Below are 26,500 nucleotides of genomic sequence, written 5' to 3'. Positions count from 1 at the left end.
AGACATTACTGGACAGATTGACACACGAGATGACTACATGGACTTCAGGAGAGCACAGAAACACTGGACGTGATTCCTGTCCGCGAGTTGCTGCAGCTCATCTGCCTCAGAGTTCCACCAAGTGTTCTGCATGAGTCTAAGTCGGTGTTGGAGCATAGCTGTCATTTCTTTGAATTTCAACTTTGCTGCCATACTGTCAGATCGTTGCAAGCAGGTGGTCTTGCCATATGGGTAGTATTGTTGCGGGGCCGAGACGTCGGCCGCGAGCACGACCACCAGATGGAGCAGTGGAGTCGGCTCGACCGATCGCCCGGAATTCAAATCGTCGCCCCGGATAAGTCCAGAGTCGACGGGTCTTTTGTTTTGGACTGTGAAGCGTCAATATTTCCACCATGTGGTCCAGGGTTATTCGCCAAATCTCAAAAAAAGACACCACGTGGCGATCTACCGAGTCTTCACACCCTCGACAGAGCTCGTACAGAAACGAGCCGCTTAGCGCGCTCGTTCCGTGTGCGATTCCGAGCGGTTTAATCGCCGAGAACCGTCGGTCCAGATGTCCCCTTACGGTGGCACAACGGCCTTGCTAATCTTCCCCAGCACGCGACACGTTCAGTCAATGAAAGAAGGGACGTGAACGAACTGAAACATTGAACAATCGGGGTTTATTTATACAGTAATGAGGGAAAATTAGGGAAGCACATAAGAAACAGAATTAAACCGAATAAAGCAAGGTAATGATGTACAGCGAGAAAGCACTTATACAGTTCACTACTTACTGACTGGCGCCACAAACACACGACCAAAAATGGTCAGACCAGGTGGTCTTTATTGACACCTATCTTAGACCTGCCCGCCTCGTGCGGTCTTCAAGGACCAGGTCCTCGGGGCCGAACTGGACCCCCAGCACGATCCGGACGACCCAAGCGAGCGAAGTCGGCAGGGCGAAGGCTGCCGGAAGAAGACCCTCCGTGCGCAGACACTTTCCAGAACAACTGGAGAATCAGCGGAGAACGACAGGAGAACGACAGGAGAACGACAGGAGAACGACAGGAGAACGACAGGAGAACGACAGAAAACGACAGAAAACGACAGGAGAACAACGCGCACACCGTGCCAAACCCAGAACCAACTCCCCCGAACGCGCAGACCGTGCCTATAATTATACCCCCGCTTCGGAAGGGGGGGGGCGCCTCCTCGCGACCCTCCCTCTCTCACTGGCTGGTTTTGGCGCGCAAAGTCACTCTTCGTCTCTCTCACTGGCCAAAACGGGCGGCAAGCCCCTTGATTGGCCCGGGGGCGTGGTGATGTCACGCGGAGCCCTTTCCTCCTGTCGCGGGCCCGGATTGGCTGAGTGGCTGTCACCCCACCCACTGCATGCCGATTGGTCGAGGGCCGCTACGTGGCTCCTCCCCGAACTCCGCCTTCTCCCAAAGGACCGCCCCTCACACTGTCGGTTAAGTCTGATTGGCCGAGAGACGGTCACCCCACCCGCTGCATGCCGATTGGTCGAGGGCCGCCGTGTGGCTCCTCCCCGAACTCCGCCTTCTCCGTATTTAGGATTTATCCTTCGCAACAGTATTTAGGAGGTCCTGGATGATAACACGATTTTCATCGAACCAGTCTGCACGCCTGTGAGTTGCATGACTGAGTGAAGAGGATGATGCCTCATGGACAGCTTTCTGAAAGGTTTTCCAGCGGTCATCCAGGCCCTCTCTGTTCCTCGCATCTCCACATTTATCAAGTCCCTGGCTGACACTTTCCCAGAGTTGCTGTCTGATCTTCACATTACTCAGAGGAGGTGAAACATTCGCTTTTAATAACAAAAGTAGTAACAACAAGAATAATGATAATAGCATAATAATAGCAGTAGCATTGTTACAAAATAAGAATAATATTAATAATAACAAAAGAGTAAGGATAAGAACATGGCTCCCCCTCCGAGCTGCTCCATTGGGAACTGGTGTTTCTTGTAATTATAAACTGGAGAGAATATGTTTTTCCTGACCCCTCAACTCTTTCATTTCACTTTGAATGCAACTAACATTTTACCCATCTTAAATTCAATCATCTATCTCCTTCAATCTCCCCTTGAGTCTGAGATCATGTGAAATGGTCCTTTTTGTGAAGAATTAGCTCGGACCAAACTTGAGAATGGGGGAATCAAAAGACGAGTCTCATTGAGCATTATTGATTAAATTCTGCCTTCAAGTTCCATGCATTCGCCACTGTGCAGGCAACGTTGTGTAAGCAATGTCTGGACTTCTAGCTGGAGGAGACAGGCGTATAAAGCTTTGCAGGCTGCAATAAGATATAGGAGTTGGGTTGGCACACTGCCCAAGCAGAGGGAGCTAACGAGACAAAGGAAACGTTACAGGGGTTGAATTCATAGTTAGACACGTCCGCAGGCTATCTCTGTTCACTCTGAGCAGCTCTTCCCTCTGCCATTTCAACTTCAACTGCTTCGAGTATTGGGTGTGTGTGTGTGTGTGTGTGTGTGTGTGTGTGTGTGTGTGTGTGTGTGTGTGTGTGTGTGTGTGTGTGTGTGTGTGTGTGTCCTGCGAAAATGTCACTGTTTGGTGGATGCAATGTTCTTTTTTTTTCATCTTGATTCCAAAGTATCCTGAGCATAATGGGGGTGCAACCACGATGACTGTGCTTTCAGTTTTTGATCCAGTCACTTACTTATTTTCAGCTTTTTTAACACAAAAGCTCAGCTCATGTGGTGGTTTAACGACTGAAGAAAGAGGGCCTGGAGGAGGGGAAGCGCACAGTCGAGGGATGTATAAAATGACCTGCAGGAGCTGTTGCTTGGATTCTCAACTTAACTTGCACACCTAACACAATCATGATAGCGCTGATAATATTATTGTTTGGTACAGTATTCAGTGACTTGACCAGTGCAGGTTTTTATGCTAAAAAGCTTAAAAAAAAAATCCTTCTTTAAGCATGGGAATGCAGGTTCAGCTTCAGGGATGGGGTTGGAATTGATGGGAGGGGTCAAAGGGAAAATGGTGGGCAATTATTGGAGTTTCCTGAAAGGACATTGTTAAGTGGACATGAACACTTTCGAATACAGTATAAGGGTTTGCATCCCATCACGTCCATCACCCTTGTGTATATTGCTCACAGTAAGGAAGTAAATTGTCACAGCTCTACTTTGTATGCAGTGCCACATGGGCTGAAAAATGTAATCGATAACCTTATTAATATGGGTTGTCTTATGTCGCATCAATCTCACGTTGTTTCTTTTCTGACTTCTACACTGCCACCGTACATATTTCTTGTGGGTCGAATAACTAATCTCTAGGCATGCATAGCAAGTGATGTTTTACGTCAAGGTCATGTCTTGCTAAACGTGAGCTTCCATAGTGAGCCTTCGACATAAATTCAAGCGGATTTCAATGCCAAGTGCTGTCGTTCACAACTTTAAACTTCAAGTTCAAATTATAACAAATATGACTCGCCTGAGTCAACTCAAAATTACAAAAATAGTCCCATCTCGATTTTATAACAATTATATATATATATATATATATATATATATATATATATATATATATATATATATATATATATATATATATATATGTGAGGCATGTGGAAAAGCAAGATAGCAGAGGATGATGGGGTATCATGCTGACATTGGAGCAATGGGGAGCAGGGTGACGGATTAACAAAGGAGCAGGATTTGACAGATAATAAGAGGATGCAGGTAGGTGTGGAGAAGAAAGGAAAGGGGGGGGGGGTGACAGGATAGCTCAGAAGTAGCGTAATCACCTTTGAACAGTCTATCCTGGTCTCAATTCCCAACCTGACTTATAAACCAGCAACATGGTGTTTTGCAAGAAGCACGTTGCATCAATGAGCGTACAATCCGGCAATCCGGCTTTTGCAAGAGCATGCCATTGTGTGCCGGCACCCTGGTCATTTACAGTTTGAGTAATGAGGCTGTGTCTGAGGTTCTGGTGGATCCAATGCATAACCAGACCAAAAGGTTTCTGCACAACCTGGATAATTGGCCAGCGGGGGTGGTCAACCCCATGAGAGATCCCTAATGTAGAAAGTGAGTGAGGTTAGCAACGGTAGAGGGAGGAACATGGATCGAAGATTAACATTTAGATGATGTGTAGTTGTCTCCTTGAAGTTACAAGAAGCACCTGCTCCCTACGGGAGCCGTCAAGGGGGTCATGTTATTATATTTTTGCCTATTTTACTCCAAGGGGTCCCAGGATTACACACCCAAAAAATGGTTGCGATTGGTTCAGCCGTTTTTGCGGTACCTGGGAACAGACAGACGGTAAATTTATAGTAAGATGGAGAGAAAAAGAAAAGCTGGACACCTGGAGATGTTCAACAGGCAAAGGAAAAGGGGGGTAAAGGAGTGAAGGAGAACCTGAAGCCTGGATTTTGGTAGGTTAATGAGCAATGGATTACTCTCAATGAATTAGTGCATCTTGAGAAGGCTTGGGAGGAGTTCAACGTTAAAAGGGTTCAGAACTTTAAAAAAAACTAATTTGTTCCTCTTTTTTTTCCCCCACATTTGTGGAACCAACTTCCCTATTCTCTTCAATCTCATTCTTCCCTCCAACCCCCTCTTTTCTCTGAATACAGTTATGTAGATAGAGAACCTGAACTTCAAGGGAGGATTCAGGGCAAGTTGCCCGCACATATCCAGTATATTTCACATAGTCTATCTTCCGGCTTTGCATGCTTGCCAAACGCTCTCTCAGTGGCAATCAGGGCCCGCTCCATGTCTGCTTAGTTGATTTTCTCAGTGCATGTAAACAGCATGTCACTATTAATGGCATTTTTCCGCTCTTCATTAAGAAGCTGCTCTCCCTCGGGGTAGTTTTCTGGGATCAATCCGTTTGCTTGTCCACATCAACAGTCTTTCTTTGTCCAACTTTGCTGATGATTCTTTGTTGAATGGATCAATGTTGAATGGTGCTGCACCCAAGCAACAGAAAGGTTACAACTGCATCTATGGTCTTTGTCATGGAGATCAGAAATTGGTTTAACTTGACCCTCACCTCAGGAAGGTCTCCTCTATCATGACCTTCACTGCAGGTGGATCTCCCCATACTTAATTTATTACTCTGAAAAAATTTCCCTTCAGTTTTATTTCAATAAACCTTGGAAGAGTACTCAAGTAGCTAACTGCATCTTCTTGACTTCACCATCATATATGGCCCATCTTATGTGGACAATTCTAAGATGTTTCAACACTGCATGGTCATATTTTACGAATTTGTTTTTTCCTGCCATCATTCAATAATGTCTCCAATGTCTCTGTTGTTGTTTGTCTTTCGGCTGCTCCCGTTAGGGGTCGCCACAGCGGATCATCCGTTATGATCCGCATATCCGTTTTACGCCGGATGCCCTTCCTGACGCAACCCTGGTCGCCTCTTACGACACAAGGCTAAGGATTGGGTTTCGCCATGATTCCGGGCTGCCCAACACCCTTTCATAGCGCGGCCCAGCGCAGAGCTCCCGTCCTCGAGCGATAATCCAACCCCAGCCTCCGAGTAGCCGGATTACAGGTGCACGCCACTACGCCCGGTAATGTCTCCTATGTCTCTATCCACCCTAATTGTTCTTGCTTCCGGCATTTGAAGATGTATGTGTAAGGACACCTCGTGCTGAACCCCATCCTTCTCAAATTCATTACCTCCGCCACAGACAGGGGGTGAAAGCACAACCTCGGTCCACCTTTATTTTGGCTGTGAGCAGGATATTTCAAAACGTTATGGACGGATTCGGACAAAACCTGGATGACATGTCGGATGTGTGACAAGGACGAATTAATTAGATTTTGGTGAAGATCCAGATCTGCATCCAGATGCTAAAATATTTTAAATGCCTCTGCCACTGAAGGTGGACGTAGGTTATGTTTTCACCCCTGTATGTCTGTGAGCAGGATATCTCAAAGATATGGACAGACCTGGACGAATATAGGTGGACAGGTTTGGTGTGTGACAAAGACAAATTGATTTGATTTTGTTGAAGATTCAGATCCGGATACTATAATTTTTCTTTGAGTAAGAGGGATTCTTCACCATTGAGAGAGAGGGACAAACATGATATATCGCAGGATATCTCAAAAAGTTAAGGACGGATTCGGATGAAACCTGGATGATAGGTTGGGTGTGTGACGAGGATGAATTGATTAGATTTTGGTGAAGATCTTGATCCTATAATTTCTAAAGTGATTCTTCACCATTGAAAGATTGGCCCAAAAACGATTTTCCAAAAAATTATGGATAGGGTATGACAACACTTGGAGGATGAGTTGGGTGGTTGATAAGAACAAGCTCATTAGATTTTGGTTCAGGTCTGGATGTAGATCTGGCCTATCAGTGGGATACAAAACGTAAACTGTTCAGCCTGGTGGAGGTATGCGCTCTACCATGTGCCGTTATAGTTTGAACATTGTTAAAATTCCGGATCACCTTAATTTACTGCATTTCTGTTATGGAAATCTCTTGACCAAACAAATTATGTTGCATGCAAAATTGTGGTGTTGTTGACCCTTTTCCTTGAAAGTGAAAGCACCACCAAGTATAACAACTGCCAAAAGTAAGGCTCAGGTCCAATGTTTCAACCATTGAGTGGTCTTCATCTGGGACTGTGCGGGTAGCATACACTAGACGTCAAATACCTACGAGGGAGAAAGACGGGAAGGAAGAAACCGAGATAGGAAGATAGCCAAGGAGGGTGGTACAGTGTCACCATGCCTGCGGTCAATAACTCATTGATCAAACAGTCATTTGTTAACACCTTACACGAACTTTCTTAAATTTCAAACGAGAATTCATGAAAATTTTCTCCACTTCCAACAATGACCTCAAATTCTTCTGCAATGTAATGTGTAGTAATCCAGCATAACTTTTCAAAATCAGCTGTTCAAAATGTTTCACGTTTGCTTCAGTGACAACAGCTTGTTGCTCGTGAGAATGTGCACGATCTCTCACCAATTCACAGCCTTCATTTTTGAATGCATTGCATCATTTAAAGACACACAACAATGTGAAATATATGTATCCCCAAATTTTGCAGAATCAACACGAAATTTCAGCTGGTTTGATGTTCTACTTTGCAATTATCAAGAAACTCGATGATAAACCTGTTTCACGGCACATATGACGTGGCCACAATCTTGATTTTACCCCAAATGCCAGAATTGATGTGACAAGGCAGTAATGATGTCACTTCCTGCATAACTTAGGGCAGAAAATACCAATGCAAAGGATTTTAGCATCGAACGATTATTTTACATGTTCTACAAGAAAATAAATTCCATATCAAACTGGAACCGCTGGTCTGTGTGCGAGTACTATAGAATAGGTAGCTTACCAACTTAGCTTCATCGTTGAAGAATATTGTTCACAATAAGCATGTAACCAACCTGATCAATATGTTTATAGTGCAAGTGTTTATTTAACCTATAACCTGATCTGCCCAGACAGCAACCACACTCTAAGATATAGCAAGCAGTATAACTTCATGTTAAGGAACCAAAGAAGGCCAAAGCACTGTCGACCCATTGTTCAGGCAGCAATTTGTAACTTGTTCAGAGTGCCGATGATAGCTCGCATACTCTTCACGGAAATCACTGTGGGATCTTTAATGTGTGAGTGACAAAAACCAGTGCCGATAGACAGATTCTGCAGTTTATACGTCTTTTCAATGGAGGGCACACACATATTGATGTCTCACCTTGCATGTGAAACACCATAACCTAAAGCCAACACCACACCTACCCCATTAATTCCAGACAGAGATCTCAAAGGCAAATATGCTCCCAACTGAGCTTGCTTTCCATGCCAAAATAAAATAAAGGTCTGGAAAATAATGCTAGCACGATGAAATAACCCGTGTGATGAATTCATCCTTCCGGTCCACCATTTTATTGTGGATGTGGTTTTGCCTTTTTCCTTGAAAATGACCAAGTTATAAGATTTTGCACGGGATCGGTGGTCAGAGGTCACGAGATGATCGTTTTGGTTTCATAATCGTGCGTTGAATTCACGTTGAATTCACGTAAAAACTGAAAAAATAAAAAAAATACCGCCATTAAGTACACTCAGTTACTTGTAGTATATATTGCTTTTCACGAAACCTACTATGATAAGTTTTTGTCGACACACAATGCAATAATTGACCTCAAGTTACTTCAAGGGGTTCAACAATACATTGAGATTTGGCTAACCTCTCTATCCTAGGGTCGGGTACCGTATTAATGAGAAAACAACGATAATGGAGTCGATCAGTTTAATCTTCATTCATTGTGAGCAAGCAGTTTGGTGGTCTGAAGCGGAAGTGGAAGGATGCGATGACAGCACCCCCAAGCGGCACAGGGAATCACAACAGAACTTTCACAAATCACCGTGACACCTGTCTTCCATTGTTCTTTCGTCACCGCGTCGTCAATTGTTTGTTGTATCGATTGTCATGATAAGTCATCTTGACTCCGTCATGTCGAATTTATGATTGCGTCTGTCTTGGCCTCGGACATCAGCAGACCTAGTATCGATCACGCAACGCAATCTCTCTTTTATCTTTGGTGTCCTCAGTCCTCTCGTGCTTTTCTTCTCAAATGCAAAAAAAAAGATTGCTATATTTTACATGTAAAAATTACTGTATTGTTCTGTTTATTATTACCTCTTTCGTTATTCTCTATCCTTCTCCTTCATAAAACCAAAAGTAATTGAGTTGGTTCTGTCATAAAAAAAGTTTCTAAATGACAAAAAAATATCTCCCTTGTCTCTTCTCCATTTCTCAAATGTCAACCGCTGCACATTATACGATTATCAAGAACTTTTGCCGACTGGGCTGTCGCCGATAATCTTGTTGTGTTGCGTTAGCTATTGTGTGGTAGCCCGAAGGCTCACCGCCAGTGTGTGTTCATCCAGAGATATGCCAGAAAACACCACCCTGCAAATCTTAAGGCTGAATTCTCCAACTCGTCTCCCTCCAAGTTATGGTGGTGTCCTGATAAATCCGTCTATGATGCATGCTCCATGTACATCCCCTCCCTCACCTCAAATGGCATGACGAGAGACTGTGCTGTGAAGATAAAGCAAAATCTCTAAACTGTGTTTGCCTTCAAATCTCATGTACCCAACCCATCCCACTCTGTCCCCATGTTATCCCACCCCCCACCCCCCACTAATACCTACTGTCTACTGGATATTGTATCCCCCTCCCGCAAGGTATAGAGAAAGTTTTTTCCAGCTTTTACCCTGCTTTGGCAACAGGCTCCAGTGGCATCAATGCCCATGTTCTCAAATCTTGTTCTGCCATTCTTGCTTCACCTTTGTCTGCCCTCTTCAGTCTGTCCTCCTTTGGCCATCGACCATCAGCCTGCAAGTCAGCAAACATCACTCCTGTGTACAAGACGTGTTCAAAAACTGATCCTTTCAACTACAGACCAGTGAGCTTATTTACAATGTTGCAAATAAAACCAGGAAATCCATCATTGCTGCTGATGTCATCTTCCCTGTTTACAAACAGCCTGATCTCTGACCATCACTTTGGCTTCTATCTTAGTCACAACTCTGGACATACTGCTGCCCCTCTCTCATCACTGGTTGGTGGCCCTAATTGTTAAACAAGAGGTTGGGACCGTCTCTTTGGACATATCTCAGGCTTTCAACACAGTCTGGCATCCTGTTTTGCTTTCCAAGCTCTCTGCCTGTGGCACACGAAGTCGCCTTCATTCCTGGATTTCTTATTTCATCCACTCGTGCACTCAACATGTTCCTGTCAAGGGAAACCTCTCCTGCCCCTCCCAGTACAGGATAGAGTTCCCAAAGGTAGTGTGGTTGGGCCCAATAATCTTGTTCATATATAAATTGCCTCTCCGATGTTCTGGGACCCATTGTAAAAGTTGAACATGCAGTGCCCCCTTTTTCTTTTTTTGCAGAAGACTTCATATTGTATTGTACAGTATCCAATCCCACTGGAGAGGCAGACTCCAGCTGCATCACACTCATTACTGATCTGGAATTGATTAGATGCTGGTCTGATAAATGTAAGATGTCCTTTAAACCTGGAAAACCCCACTGTGTCACCCTGTTGCTCCAGAAAGATCATCAAACTAACCCCCTATTCCATTTCCATGGTTAAACAATGGAAAAGGTTCATTCTCTTGAACTTCTTGGCCTCACAATCAGCCATGACCTCTCTTGGGCCAATCGCATAGCAAAGCTGACCTCCAAAATCCAGCCACAGTCTGGGTATCCTCTATTGATCCAAGTCTATTCTTGGAAAATCAGAATGACTCAATCTACACGGCCTATGTTTGGAGCTCAATGGAGTACTGCTCTCCCCTGTGGGCTAGCACCCAGCATCATATCTGTCTCTCCTGGTTTCTGTGGAATCTAAAGCTCTCAACATCATTGAAATCTCCCACAATGAGGCAGAAGCACAAGGTCTGTTGCTTTCACATCTCAAGCAGGTCGGTGGTCTCTGTTTTTCACCAACTCTTTTCCAATATTGCTCCTTCTGCTCTCTCAGTCCTCCAACCCTTCCAAGCAACTTCAAGATGCACGTGTTCTGCTAGTAACCCCCTTGCGGTAAAACTTCCAAAATACAAGCTACTGCACACCTCAACTCGTTTTTTTCTCTCATTTCTGCCATCCATGTAACCACCTTCCAGAGGCAGTTCTTTCCCACTATTTCTTCCAGGGATTTTTGTGCACTCCCATCCTGACTCATGATCTTTATCACCATTAATCTTTCCGAACCGAATCATCTTTGGTTTCTGTCCCCCACTTCTCTCCTTCTCTCTCTGTCTTCGTTTCCTGTTGACATTCCTTTGCTGGTTGTGCCCAATTGTTTCCCCACTACCCCACTTTCAGTTTTATCTTACTCTTTCATGAGCCTCGCTCTGAAGGAAACCCCTCCCCCCCCAGTAATGTTCATTACATTGTGAATCATTAATTAAAACTTACTCTTGAGTAACATGATTTTGTCTTCTTACTGCAGGATTGTGAATGCATTTTTAAAATTCGTACAGTGTACACCCACTCCATATGGGAATGGCAGGAAGGGTCATGTTATTATCCCCTCTGGGGTTTATAGATTAAAGCAGATATAGGCTTGGGTCTCAAGAACATCGGTGGTGTGGTCAATTACCAAGTTTCTTGAATGCTTACCAAGTGGCTTAAGCATTCAAGATTGCACTCCTGTTGAAATCGTTGATAAGGGACGGCTGACTTTATTCATGTCACTGCTTGGTAACTGAACACACCCTGGGTTTCCTCCCTTTTGGTTTAGGGTTAAACAGCAGTAGTAGCTGACAGAAGTAGCGACTGTTTGAAAAGGTAATCATACGTGTTTGTGGTTTCTAACAGTTTTTACTTTTGGTAGGGGTGCTCCACGAAATGCACAATAAGCTATTCATGTACGTGAACACAGTGTTTGTCTTATGAGGAAAAAGCCATTGGAGAGAGGGGATATTATTAGCTTTAATATTGTTTTGTAATAACATTAATATCATGCTATTATCATTATTAACCTCAGCCATCGAAGATCGGAGGTTACTGTTTTCACCCCTTTCTGTTTGTTTCTTACGAAATTTAAAGATTTCCTTTAAATCTAAAGATTTCGTAAGTATATTGATAACTTCCGTTTCTGTTTGTTTGTTTGTTTGTTTGTGTGTTTGTTTTTAGGCACGATAACTCGAGAACGGAAGAAGCTACCAATGTCAAATTACACCATGTGATTCAGGAGGGTGATGGCTAGTGCTAATTAGATTTTGGTCAAAATCGGTCAAAGGTCAAGGTCACAGTGAGGTCAAAAATTCAATTTTTGATGGTTTGGTACAGAATCATGGTAGAAACTTCTGGTTTGCGTCGCTATCTTCTCCAGAGACAGCTTTTATTAGACAAAGTCAGAGGTCAAGTTGATGATTTCGTAAGTACCAGTCTATGACTGCTTGTTTGTTTGTTTGTTTGTAGGCACGATAACTCGAGAACGGAAGAAGCTACCAATGTCAAATTACACCACGTGATTCAGGAGGGTGATGGCTAGCGTTGATTAGATTTTGGTCAAAATCGGTCAAAGGTCAAGGTCACAGTGAGGTCAAACATCCAAAACATTCGATTTTTGATGGTTTGGTACAGAATCATCGTAGAAACTTCTGGTTTGCGTCGCTACCTTCTCTAGAGGTTTGTCTGTCAGGTCTGTCTGTTCAGGGAGCTGAGGCGTAAAACTGTACGTGCACTGAGGGTGGACAAGGAGGCCTATGTGCGAGGAATCTGTGAGGGGGTAGAGCATCACCTGTGGACAGGTGATTCTCGTCCCGCTTACAGGGGAATTCGCGCATTACGTTCATCCAAGCCCATCCCTCGGAGCACTGCAGTTCGAGCAGAGAGTGGTAGGCTCTTGACAGAGGAGTCCGAAGTGAAGGCCCGCTGGGCCGGTTACTTTGAGCGGTTGTACCAGGCTGATCCCCCAGCTGTCGAGTTGGACGTCAAGGGTGTTACAATCCCTGTTGCTGACCCTCGAATCAACTGTGGTCCACCTTCGCGTGTGGAAACACGGGCTGCGGTGAACCAGTTGAAACGGGGCAAAGCTCCAGGGATCTGTGGCATCCATGCTGAACTTCTCAAGGCTGGTGGAAATGCTGCACTTGTGTCGTTGCATGCAGTTTTGTGCTCTGCCTGGAACACAGGCATCATCCCAACTGACTGGAAGAGGGGCCTTGTTGTCCCTCTCTGGAAAGGGAAGGGTGATCGCCAAGACTGCAACAACTACCGAGGGGTGACGCTGCTCTCAGTGCCGGGCAAGGTCTTTGCTCGGATAATTCTTGATAGGGTTCGCCACCATCTGCTTGAGCACCAGCGTCCAGAGCAGTCAGGCTTTACACCAAAGAGGTCAACGATTGACCGTATCCTTGCCCTTTGTGTGCTCACCGAACGCAGACGAGAGTTTCGGCAGGGGCTGCTTGCAGCCTATGTTGATCTCTGTAAAGCGTTCGATTCAGTGAATCGGGATGTCCTCTGGAGGATTCTTGGTCTTCGTGGGGTGCCACCAAAACTGATCGATCTGATGTCTGAACTCTACTCTGGTACTGAGAGTGCTGTGAAGTGTGGTAGTACCATCTCTGACTTATTTCCAGTTGTTACTGGAGTTCGTCAGGGATGTGTACTTGCCCCCACACTTTTCAGCACTTGTATGGACTGGATTTTAGGGAGGATGTCGGAGAGATCAAGTTGCGGTGCATCGTTTGGCAATGCCAAGATCTCGGACCTTGATTTTGCAGATGATGCAGTCATCTTTGCGGAGACTTTAGACATCCTCTTGGGGGCCCTCGAGGTGCTGAATGAGGAGTCGGAGCCGTTGGGATTACGGGTTTCTTGGGTCAAAACGAAGATCCAGGCTTTCGGTGACATCTTGGATGCTGCTGTCCTGTCTGTGTCTGTTTGTGGTGAGGATGTTGAGGTCGTGGAGAGATTCACTTACCTTGGCAGTGATATTCATGTCTCTGCTGGCTGCGAGTCAGAGGTCAATAGACGTCTGGGTCGGGCCTGGGGAGTCATGGATTCACTGGATCATGGGGTGTGGCGCTGCCGGTACCTGTGTGGGAGGACGAAAGTCCGAGTCTTCAGGTCCTTGGTACTTCCAGTCTTGCTCTATGGGTGCGAGACTTGGACTCTGACCAAGGATCTGAGACGGAGACTTAATTCCTTTGGTACCAGGTCTCTTCGGAGAATCCTTGGCTATCGCTGGTCGGATTTTGTGTCCAACGAGCGGTTGCTGAGAGAGACTCGGATGAGATTTGTCACCTGCATAGTCCGTGAGCGTCAGTTGCGGCTGTATGGACATGTGGCTCGTTTTCCTGACGCTGATCCTGCTCACCAGATTCTCTCAACGAGGGAGTCTCATGAGTGGAGGAGGCCAGTGGGCCGACCACGTGCCTCATGGTTGCAGCAGGTTGACCATCATCTCAAGGAGATGGGGATGGGCCTGGAATCTGCCTGGGGGATGGCCAGACGGAGGCCCCTGGAGTACCGGCGGAAAGTGGACGCAGCGACGCGCTGTTCTGGCACATGCTCCCATACCTGACCTTCTCTAGAGACAGCTTTTATTAGACAAAGTCAGAGGTCAAGTTGACAATTTCGTAAGTACCAGTCTATGACTGCTTGTTTGTTTGTTTGTTTGTGAACAGTATTACTGAAAAACTCCTCGACGGATTTCGACGAAACTTGGTGGGGCGGTTAGGTATGGTCCAAGGATCATGCCATTAGATTTTGGACTTGGTCCCCCCCCCCCAAAAAAAAATTGTTAGAGAATTTTTTTTTTTTGCATTTCTGCATGTTTTAAGTGATTTCCAACCCCCTCCAAAAAAATTGTTAGAGAAAAAAAAGAATATTTTTTTTTGCATTTCTACATGTTTTAAGTGATTTCCAACCCCCCCCCCCAAAAAAAAAAATTGTTAGAGAAAAAAAATTTTTGCAACTTTTTTTTCAACAAAATTTCGATATCTTTTTTTTTACATTTCTACATGTTTTAAGTGATTAGGATTTCGATGAAACTTGGTCGGGGGGGGGGGGTTAGGTATGGTCCAAGGATCATGCCATTCGATTTTGGACATGGTCCCCCCCCCAAAAAAAAATTGTTAGAGAAAAAAAGTTTTTTTTGCATTTTTACAGGTTTTAAGTGATTTCCAACCCCCCCCCCCCAAAAAAAAATTTTGGAGAAAAGAACTATAACTATCAGCACTGTTGACATCATATTTAATGAATAAGATATAAGGTTCACTTGAGTGACCCAGCAGTATTGGCGGCGGAGGTTTTGCACTCTCCCGAGTGCTCCCCCTCTAGTTTAGTGTTGTGATTGCTTTTGTTCTTAGAAGCGGACTTGGAAAAATGCCACGATAAGCTATTGATACACCTTAACACAGATTTCACCCAAGGTGGGAAACACCCTTGGGTAGGGGGGCAAATGAAATTGCTCTCGTCTCCATCATCTGCCCCCTAATCGTCCTGTCAAGTTGGGTTGAGATTGAATAAGTAATGACCAAATGTATAGTTGTCAGACAGACAGACAGACACCAAATTACGTATTTTAGCATGATATCGTGAAACGTGCATTCTGGAATCAATGGATCATGGTCATGCGATTTATCATATTTTACTTGGTAGTCATGATCTAGGTAGTTACTGGACCAAAAATCAGAAATGAAGTGACACTTTTGTACCAGAAACATATTATGTACATGAGGACCAAAAATTTCACCTGCCCTCTCCTTCTCATTAGTTTCTTCTAACCTATATTTTTTTTATTTTCTCCTCTTTCCTCTCCAGCTCTCCTACCTACCTCACTTACATCGTATATCTTATCTTTTTCCTGTTCTTTTCATAATCCCAAATTTATTTTTGTCAATTTACACTCAGCCCCTCATCCCACCAACCAACCCCCCTCATCTTCCTCTCCCTCTCCTCAAACACTTTGTAAATGTAATTTAGAGTTGGTCCCTTCATTTTGTCTTTCTTCCGCACAAATAAGTCGTTTGTCGAGTTCTTTTCATGATGCCTTTACATGAGTTTCATGACATCCTAACTTCGATGACAAGGATGGTATTTACTCGAAAGCATATCTGTCTGCGCAGGTCTGACAAACGTTTTCCTGCTGGAATATCCAAAGTAACATGCTGATCCATTTACAGAGAAAGGCAATGTAATGGATAATAATTATGCCCCTCTTTCAGAAGGGCGATTGAGGGTGGGGAAGGAGGATCGAGATAATATGGTTACGTTTTGGAAGAGAACATGGTATTAAATCGTCTGCCAAATGGCAAGTTGAGGAGAGAGCAACGACTTATCTCGTCATTGTCATCAGTGCATCGACGGTTCTTTCCGATGGAAAGCGACATGGTGGCGAGGGTTTAAACAAGGCAGTAGAGAAACTCATCAACAATTTTTTTTCATACCTCTGATACAGGGGTACACTAACTGCTCATAATTTGAACATTATAAATTCCTTTTGCTGGAGTGGTTGCAAGATGGTGGCCATATCAATTGCAACCTCAATGTGAATGAAATGATGGTATTGGCCAGTGTGACCACTCCTCGGCTTTTTTCACAAGATCTTGGCTATTCGTTGTTCACCTTGGCATCTTGGTTTTCTGAAGGTTTTCTTGGCGTATAGGTTTTCTATTATCATCGCTTTTCCGAAACCTTGTGAATTCTTGCCTGTTTTTCATTGGCTCATCTTGGCATTTATGAAAATGAGGAGTGGTCACACTGGAATTGGCCAAAGCGGGTTTTCTGGGTTTTGTGGGAGAATAATTTTCCTAATGTCCAATTATATATGTGCACATAGCAGAGAGAAGCAGGAGGAATAAATTATTTTAATTCATCTGGGGCTCCACGAGAGATACCTTTCGTCAGATGCTTCAGGTTTCGCTTGCAGGAGCCCCAGACTGGCTGGCCAGAGCACGATCGAGTTCCCAGAAAAAATTCCTGATGAGACCTCGCTGAAGTGCTCTTGAGACCTTGCACTCTAAACCTGCTGTTACAGGCCTTCTTTTGTTTGTGCAGCTACCAGATCTCCCAAATAGCCTGCCAATATAACCCATCATCACCGAAAAGTAATCATATGGTAGTACGGGTCTTTGAGTTACAAGTCTAGAGCATTACATTTTGCCCCAGCAAATAGAACCCAGATAAAAGTATTCAGCTATTTAGATGGGAAACTGTAGAACACCTGTTTTTTACATCCACTTGATGTTGCCACGCATGAGACGACACTCGAAGTGGCATAAGGACAGATAAGTTGAACACTTGGGACATTTTAAGTATTTATTATATTAAGTGTTGTTGTTGTTGTTGTTGTAAAATATATTTTTTAAAGGTGTTCCTTCTTTGATAGATTAGTAAATGGCCGAAATGTAAGGATGTTCAGCAAATCTATATTGAGAATTGAATCTTGAGAGGAAGCTTCTGAAATGTTATAATTGTAGGCCTCCACATGGGAAATGCTGCAGACACCATAATCATATTTGAGTATTGCCTAAGATTATTTTTTCCCAAAATCTCTCAGCAACAATCAACCAAAGGCGATTAGTTTCATCATCTGTCACCAGAATAGGAGGGTGGTTGAAGTTTCAAGTTTAGTTCGTAAAAGGCAGAGGACTGTGGGGAGATTAATAATAATTTAAGCCAATTTGTCTTCACAGTGTTGGTCACCATTAAACCGATACCTGCAATCACCTGCTTCCTGTTTCAGTGCACATTGCGAAAAAAATCAATGTGGTGGCAAGTGAGATGAAGAGGGTGTAAAAGCAAATGGTTATTAATATGGTCAAAGGAAACATCAAGCATGTTTAAATTTTATAGATTATTGCCTGCACCATTTGGTGATGTTTACCTGTCAATGACATCCACATTAAAGAGCATATCGAGGACAAGGTGTCTTTGACAAATGAGGATATTTTGAAAATGGCATCCGGCACTGGCTATGTGCACGTCCTGAGGAATTCTACACCAAAGGCGTCCGAAAGCTTCCACGCCGATGGGACAAGTGTGTGTCCAAAGCTGAAGAATACCTTGGAATTACAAAGAGCTCTTAAAAGGAAACTGTACTATTCAATGTCAATTCCTCTCCTGCAACCATTTCATTTTCCCATGGGCGATTAAATGACAGCCTTGAGTAAGAACACCAACACCTCTTAACATCCATCCATCCATTGGGACCATACTCTATGCAGAGCGTTGGTGCTGCCTCAGCAGTCTTAACATTCGATTTTAACTCCAGTACAAACAAGAAATGCTGCAATCTACTTTACTTTATGTATGATGGGAAGGAGGCTGGTTAATGTTAAGTCAAGTAAATGTTTTGGAAACTTTATTTAATACTTTGACTGTGAGCATTTATAACATGATTCATGAGTCAAAGGACTGTGCAATACTGTCTTGATGTTATTCTGCTGTCGTTTACAGAATCTTGTCTGATGATTCATGGACATCTGTACGCAAGACCAATATTTCAAAAACTTTCCATACTGATGAGCGAATAGTCTTCGACAATCAAGTATTAATCCTAATCTACATATTATGTACGCATGAGGGAATTGAAACATCCCATGTTCCACCGTCTCTCACTGCCTGTGGTATAAGTTTCTCCTTCAAACAAGCTTTCTCATTTTTCTCCTTGCCTCCAAAATTCTTCATCCATCCCTCTTTCTCCCCCATCATTCCTCCTTCACTTATCTCAAACTATTGAATTTGACTTCCCCTTCCCTCTATAACACTTCCATTACTCTGTGCGCAAAATATATAGAATGCTCCGAAGAAAATCTTCGCCACGACAAGCCTGTGCTCATTTATGGACTGTAGTTGGTGCTATCAATGTTTTACATTTGCAAGGAGGTATTTGGGTTGTACGCACATGGAGCATATGTAGGGTGTGGGGGGTTAGGGGGGAGGAGGAGGAGGAGGAGAAGTACTGTGAATGTATGAATCCAGAGTCAACATATATCAACACCAGCTGAAGTACCCGGCGTTGCTCGGGGAAATTCAATGAAATTTGTTTTTAAATATTTCCTGCTTTACAAATTGGGGAATATTAGCCTCCTGGTTTTGTATGAATTACCAATCTTTGGCATTGCAAAAAGTGCTTGGACTGCTTTCCCTTCTTTTAACTTATTTTTATGAATTTCATTTTTTAAATTAAACAAATCACCACAAGCCAAACATAAATCTTCGCAAAACATGACTCGATCACTCCCAGGAAAATCCCAGGCAGTAGATAATAACATACTCACTCGAGGCCTAAACATGGAAGTGTTATAATAAACCTGTGTAAAGCAAGCTTTAAAAGAACAGGTGCAACCACTGCAACAAGAAAGATGGTGTGCATAGCACGATACTTGCAAAGTCCATCAAACAAATTTGACTTTAAAAATAATTGGTGGTTCAACTCAACGACCAAATAGGCAAATCCTCTACAAATTTCATGTCACTCGGATGAAAAGAGGACTTTAGAAATTTCACTTAAGTTTGTTGACATTTGGCTTATGTTGGCCTTTATGCCAAAGTTGACCTCAAAAATAATGGGTGATTGAATTCAATAACCTGAGATGCAAATCTTGTTCAAATTTCACTTCAATCGGATGAAAGTTGAGGTTTTCAGGAACTTGACAAAGATGTTGACCATTGGCCTGTTGGTATTTTGATTGGTATTTTGACCTTTTTAACTCAAAAGCAATAGGCTTCTTGACTATGATGAAGTAGACCAGTTTATGAAGTTTCATGAAGATCAGTTTGAAAGCGTGGCCTGCAGCCAGTTGATAGACAGACAAACAAATGAAAAATCACTCATAGAGCGATACTTGGCAAAACAGCACAAAGTAGAATGGCACTTGGTAGAGTGCATACCTCTGCCAGGTGGAACAGTTCATGTTTTGTATTCCACTGAAGGGCTGGATCCGAACCAAAATCTAATCCGCTTGTTCTTGTCACCTAATCAACTCGCCCACCTTGTTTTGTCAGAACTCATCCACAACTTTTTGAGATATCGTGATATATGTATATATATATATATGTATATATATATGTATATATATATATATATATATATATATATATATATATATATATGTATATGTATATATATATATATATGTATATATATGTATATATATGTATATATGTATATATATATATATATATATATATATATATATATATATATATATATATATATATATATATATACATACATATATAGTTTTTGGCCCTATCTATCAATTTGAGGATTTTATAAAATTTGGCTCAAATTGGCCTCTTGGCTGATGTCGACCTTGATCGGTCGACCGAATTTTAAGAAACTTCAATGCGGGACCATCACAGGGTTGGTGATATTAATCTCTGAATATTTCAGAGCGATCGGTTGAGCGGTTTGGGCTGGAGGCAAGCGGACAGACAAACACACAAACAATCAAATGAAAAATCACTCAGAGAGTGACAACTTGGCAAAACAGCACAAAGTAGAATGGTACTCGGTAGAGCGCATACCTCCGCCAGGTGGACGAGTTTACGTTTTGTCTCCCACTGATAGGCTGGATCCGAACCAAAATCAAATCCGCTTGTTCTTGTCACCTATTCAACTCATCCACCTTGTTTTGTTACAACTTGTCAACAATGTTTTGAGATATAGTGATATATTTAGTTTTTGGCCCTATCTATCAATTTTAGAAATTAGGCCTGTGTTGACCTTTTGACCTTAAAATTAATTGGTAGTTGAATTCAGCGACCTGACATGAACATGCTCTTCAAATTTCCAGTCAATCGGATGAAAATTGAGGATTTTAGAAATTTGCCATATATTGACCTTTTGGCCTATGGTGACCTCAAAAATAATAGGTGGTTGAATTGAGTGACCTGACATGAAAATCCTTTTCAAATATCAAGTCAATCAGATGAAAATTGAGGATTTCAGATATTCGGCCTATACCTTTTGGCCAATGTTTACCTCAAAATTAATAGGTGGTTGAATTCATTGACATGTTCTGCAAATCCTCTTCAAATTTCAAGTCAATCAGTTGAAAATTGAGGATTTTAGTAAAATTGGCCGAAATTGACCTACGTCGACCTTTTAGGCTATTTTTTTTTTACCACAAAATTAGTCGGTGCTTGAATTCATTGACTTGTGCAAATACTCTTCAAATTTCAAGTTAATTGAATTAGAATTGAGGATTTTAGAAATTTGGTCTATGTTGACCTTTTGGCCTATATTTACCTCAAAATTAATAGGTGGTTGAATTTGGTGACCTGATATGCAAATGCTCTTCAAATTTCAAGTCAATTGGATGAAAATTGAGGATTTTAGAAATCTCACCTAAGTTGTTGACCTTTGGCCAATGTTAACCTTTTGGTCGATGTTGACCTCAAAAATAATTGGCTCTTTGAATTCAGTGACCTGAAATATAAATCCTCTTCAAATTTCAGGTCAATTGGATGAAAATTAATAATTTTAGAAATTCGGCCTATGTTGTCCTTTTGGCCAATGTGGCCCTAAAAAATAATGGGTGGTTGAATTCAGTGACCTAATTTGAAAATCCTCTTCAAATTTCGAGTCAATCGGATGAAAATTGACGATTTTAGAAACACAATCTTAGTTGTTGACCTTGGGCCAATGTTGACCTTTTGGTCCACGTTGACCTAAAAAAAAATAATTGGTTAGTTGAATTCAATGACCAGAAATATAAATTCTTTTCAAATGTCAAGGCAATTGGATGAAAATTGAGGGTTTTAGAAATACCACTGAAGTTGTTGACCTTTGACCTTTTGGTCAATGTGGACCTCCAAAATTATTGACTAAATGAATTCAGTGACGTCAAATATAAATCCTCTTCAAATTTCAAGTCAATTGGATGAAAATTGAGGATTTCAGAAATACCTCTTTAGTTGTTGACCTTGAGCCTATGTTGACCTTTTGGTCGAAGTTGACCTCAAAAATAATTGGCTGCTTGAATTTAGTGACCTGAAATATCTATCGTCTTCAAATTTCAAGTCAATCAGATTAAAATTGACATTTTTAAAAATTCAGCTCTTGGCTGTTGGTCTATGCCGAGAAAAAAAAAACTTGTTGGCTTATGTCAGTGTTTCCAAAACTTTTTTGAGCGCGACCCAAATCCAGGTGTGGTGAAAATCTCGCGACCCAAGCTTCAATCAGCGTCTTTTTCCACGAAACATAATATCATAATAACATCAGACAACCAGCGTTAATACATACTATATCAGTGCGAGAGGTGTAATTGCAGCTTCGTCGGCATGATGTCTTCGATGCAGGGCTCGATCTTGCTGAGCGCAATGCGCATGTCGTGGCCGGGGTCTAGGCGATTGCGCGCCTTGGTTTTGATGACCGTCAGTGCCGAAAAGCCTTGCTCCCACAGATACGTGGTCGCAAACGGGAGCAGAACATTCATGACTTTGGCGCCGATTATGGGCTTTTCTTTCTTGACCGGTCCAGAACTGTCCAAGTGACGCTTTGGCGTAGAGTTGTCGATGGAACTCGTCATGATGCAGCTCGATGAACTCTTCCTGCAGTCCATGGACATCCTCAGACAGGTCGTCAACCTTAGCCTGGAATGGATTCCTGATCCAGTGCTGGGACGCCAGATCTCTGTCCAGGATGTAGCGATCGAACTCGGTGATCAGGTTCTCCAAATGGTTCACCAGGACGGACTTGATCGCATCGAGCGCTCCAATCTCGTCGTCCTCCCACTCCTCCAAGTACTCATTCAATGACGGAAACACCGCTGTTCTTCCGCGCTCCAGTTTCCCCTTCCAGAGCAGCAGCTTTTCCTTGAAGGCCGATAGTTTCTCGGAGAGCGTGATGATGTTTTGATCCCTGCCTTGCATGGATGTGTTCAGTTTGTTCACTGAGGCGAAGACGTCGTCGAGGTAGCGGACTTTGAGCATCCAGGGCTTCTCGGGGAACCGGATGGCATGGCGATGGTTCTTCTCGTTGAGGAATATCTGCAGCTCTGTTCGTAGCTCCACTACACGACGCAGGACCTTGCCGCGGGAGAGCAATCTCACACTGGAGTAAAAGAGGAGATGTTGGAATTCAGACCCGAAGTCAACACACATCTTCTCGAACAGGCGAGAGTTCACGGCGCTGGCTTTGACGAAGTTGACAACCTCCTGCATCACTGCCGAAAGATCCGGCGACAGATGTTGCGCAGCAAGGTTCTCGCGATGCAAAAGGCAGTGGAAAATTCCGACGTTCGGATTGACTTGCTTGACTCACGCAGTGAATCCCTGTCGAACACCAAGCATCGCGGGAGCGCCGTCGGTGCACAGGCTGACACACTTTTCCCAGCTTAGGCCTTCTTCTTGTTGGAAGTTGTCCACGACGTTGAAGATATCGGCGCCAGTTGTCGTCGTTTTCATTGGCGTGCAGAATAGAAATTCTTCCTCGAGGTCCGTCTCACCCTCGTACCTCCCAAAAATCATGAGCTGGGCGTCGTTTCCGACATCCATCGACTCATCGAGTTGGTAGCTCCATTTTCACGCCTTCTTCATGCGGGCCACCACCTGGTCCTTTATATCTAGCGAAAGGTCGACGATGCGGCTGCAAATTGTGTTGTAGGATAGCGAGATGGGACTGCATTTTCTTGGCCGCGTCGTCGCCGCAGACGAGTCTGGCCATGTCCATGGCTGCGGGCTTGACGAGCTGTTCGCCGATCGTGTGCGGCTTCATCTTCCTTGCGATGCGCTGCGCGACGAGGTAGGATGCCAGCGTCGCTTGCTTGGTGGCCACAAGCGCTGGATTTGTCGCCGGCTCAAACCGGCTCCGCTTCAGAGCCACTTCTCGGCGCTCGAAAAACTCACGATCCTTGTTGACGTGCTCCGCGTGCTTCGTTGCCAGATGCCTCTTCAGTTTGTTTTCCTTCAGCGATTCGTTGGACAGCACTTCAAAGCACAACACACTCTCTGTCTGTCTGTCTGTCTGTCTCTGTGTGTGTGTATGTGTGTCTGCAACGCGAGGCTCCACAGCATGAACCAGCAAACCGATTTCGATGAAACTTTGCCAACAGGTGGAATACATACTGGGAATGTGCGCGTTTGAATTTCGTTGCCCAGCAACCACCCGTTGCTGTGCAGCGGCAGAAAAACCGCATACAGTATTTTTAATACTTGTCCTTCAGTTTTGAATGTAGAGAAACGAGACTTTGGAATTAAACATTTCGAGATATTTAGAAAATTTTATTTGAGCCGATTTTTGATTGAGGTTTTATTTTTCAAATGGTAGTCCTTCAAAAATCGGGTGTCTATTTACCGTCATTTAAGGTGTGTATTTAGTGTTTGTAAGGAACTACACCGTCGTTCCACCTTCGATCTCTCCTCGATCCAAACGTTATTGACCAAAGTGAAAAGGATCCAAAATAAATGGAATCACCGGCATTTCTGTCTTTGTGGATTTCAATAATATGTTTATTTATTTACCGAAAACGATTCCACGACCCACACACCACCTCCAATTATTTATTTATTTGCCGAAAACGATTCCACGATCCACACACCACCTCCAAATATTTATTTATTTTCTGTAAACGATTCCACGACCCACACACCACCTCCAATTATTCATTTATTTACCGTAAACGATTCCACGACCCACACACCACCTCCAATTATTTATTTATTTACCCAAAACGATTCCCCACCCACACACCACCTCCAATTATTCATTTATTTACCGTAAACGATTCCACCACCCACACACCACCTCCAATTATTTATTTATTTTCCGTAAACGATTCCACAAACCACACACCACCTCCAATTATTCATTTATTTACCGTAAACGATTCCACGACCCACACACCACCTCCAATTATTTATTATTTAAAGTGGGAGTGGCGTAGGAAAGTGGGCGTGGCTTATGAAAAATATTGTGTGGCTCAGGAGGTGTGGTCAAACAAGAGCATTGAGAGAAGTTTATCGGGTTTTCCGTGTGTGTGTGTGTGTGTGTGTGTGTGTGTGTGTGTGTGTGTGTGTGTGTGTGTGTGTGTGTGTGTGTGTGTGTGTGTGTGTGTGTGTGTGTAGCGCGAGGCTCCACAGCACAAGCCAGCAAACCGATTATTTTTCAAATGGCAGTCCTTCAAAAATTGGGTGTCTATTTACCGTCATTTTTTATGAGGAGTGCCAGTTGGCAAAATACGCAATAGGAAAAAAATCTTGCCAGGAAGAGGAACAATTGTATGTGAACCAATACGTATTGGCAATGAATCTTCGTCGGTGGATCGGTCAGAATGAAAAGCATCGTATCCAGCGCTTCGATCCGAGCGATTCCCTCGTCGCCTACCGGCTTGTTTATTCTTTTTCAGCAATATCAAGAAAGTTCTGGGAAGACCTGAGATTTATTGAGACAAATTTACAGTATATCTCCTCCTTTCCACTTCTTCAAACTTGAAAGAACTGAAACTTCATTCTTAAGGCAGAACTTAGTGTGTACTAGGTGCGGTGGGACGCAAGAAGCACGCGGGCCACCATCTACTCTGCTTTATTGCGCAGCCGGAAGCACAGTTCTGCCACCCCTAGCGGGCGAGGCATGATATACGAAAACCCAATCACGTGACACAGCACACTCCTCCCCTCGTAAAATGACCCGTCACATAACGAACGGATAATCACAACATGACCATCAGAAACCCATCAACACTCATAATCCTCCAAGTACCGCGGCCGCACCCTGACCCGCCTCGGACGGGCAGCGCTACCAGACAGCCCAGGCTCATACGCCTCCCGGCTCGGTCGAGGTGACATCCTCGCCGGACTCGCACTTTCCGCAACACCAGCTACCCCCGACTGCCCAGCCTGCTCGACGTCCCCGGGTAGGACGGCATCAGGCGAAGACCCCCTCGGCGCTGGCCCAGCCAGTCCCGGCGATACAACGTCAGGTGCCGGCGAGACTACCGGTGGGGGCCCCGCAACGTTCGGCTCGGGGAGGTGTGGGGGGGTGACGCTGAACAGCGATCATGCATCTGGTCCACGTGCCGCTTCCACACACCCCCACCATCAGTCCGCACCATGCAATTCGCCGGCCCCAGCACCCCAGAGACCACCGCCGGCACCCATTTGGAACCGTGGAAATAATCGCGTACCATCACCCGCTGCCCCACCTCGAAGCTGCGCAGCCGCGTTGGACGCGACATAGCCCCACTCACCGACCCTCCAGGTCGCAGCAAATCTAGCCTGGACCGCAAAGCCCGTCCACAGAGACGAATAGCAGGTGAGTCACCCGTGACAGGATGAACTGCGTTCCTGTAATGGAGCAAAAAAACATCGACCACCGTCTGCACAGGTGCAACACCCCCCCCCCCCTGCGCAAAGCCCGCTTCAACATCTTGACAAACGACTCAGCTTGGCCATTCGTCTCAGGATGATAAGGTGCGGACCTTAGATGTCGAATACCATTCTGGCGCATAAACTCATCAAATACACCCGCGATGAACTGCGGACCATTATCAGAGACCAGGATCTCCGGCAACCCTTTATTAGCAAAGATCGTCCGCAGCTTCTCTACCGTAATGCTTGCTGAAGTATGCTGCATTACTACCACCTCCGGCCATTTAGAGAATGCATCAATCACAATCAAAAACATCTTGCCATTAACCGGCCCCGCAAAATCTACATGGACCCTCTGCCAAGCTCGGTCTGGCACAGGCCAGAGACCCGAAGCTCGACGCGGGTTATCAGCATCTGTCTGGCACGTGGTGCAACGCTTAACCAATTGCTCAATGTCTTTGTCCAACCCCGGCCACCACAACAGGCTACGAGCAAGACTCTTGGTCTTCACGATGCCCAGGTGACTGGCATGCAGTTCTTCCAAACACCGCTGCCTGAACCTCGATGGAATCACGGTCCTCATTCCCCACATTATGCACCGTTGGACCAACGACAGCTCCGCTGCGCGTGACGTGAAAGGTTGAAATGCCGGTGTCGAAGGTAGATCGCTACAATTCCCCGTAGAAATC

General features: G+C 44.1%; 1 protein-coding gene and 1 long non-coding RNA gene across 2 annotated transcripts in view; one reads left to right on the top strand and one right to left on the bottom strand.

The window, feature by feature from the left end:
* LOC147018360 (uncharacterized) overlaps positions 1-18,410 on the top strand; it is a 60,258-nt gene extending 41,848 nt beyond the window's left edge. The window contains exons 2-3 of the long non-coding RNA XR_015062793.1: positions 5,324-5,559; positions 17,952-18,410. This is a non-coding gene — a long non-coding RNA (uncharacterized LOC147018360). The remainder of the gene's footprint in view (positions 1-5,323; positions 5,560-17,951) is intronic.
* Positions 18,411-21,746: 3,336 nt separating this feature from the next.
* On the bottom strand, positions 21,747-22,667 carry LOC147018359 (protein FAM200A-like). The gene has a single exon (XM_085900079.1). It carries the CDS (start codon positions 22,665-22,667, stop codon positions 21,747-21,749), a length of 921 nt encoding a protein of 306 aa, XP_085756205.1.
* Between the last annotated feature and the right edge of the window lie 3,833 nt (positions 22,668-26,500).

The sequence above is a fragment of the Eptatretus burgeri genome, chromosome 10 (genome assembly GCF_056783735.1).
Source record: "Eptatretus burgeri isolate ZD-2024b chromosome 10, Ebu_testis_v1, whole genome shotgun sequence".
Lineage (NCBI taxonomy): Eukaryota > Metazoa > Chordata > Myxini > Myxiniformes > Myxinidae > Eptatretus > Eptatretus burgeri.
Note: the sequence above shows the minus strand (reverse complement) of the source record. Positions and strands in the feature narration are given on the sequence as shown.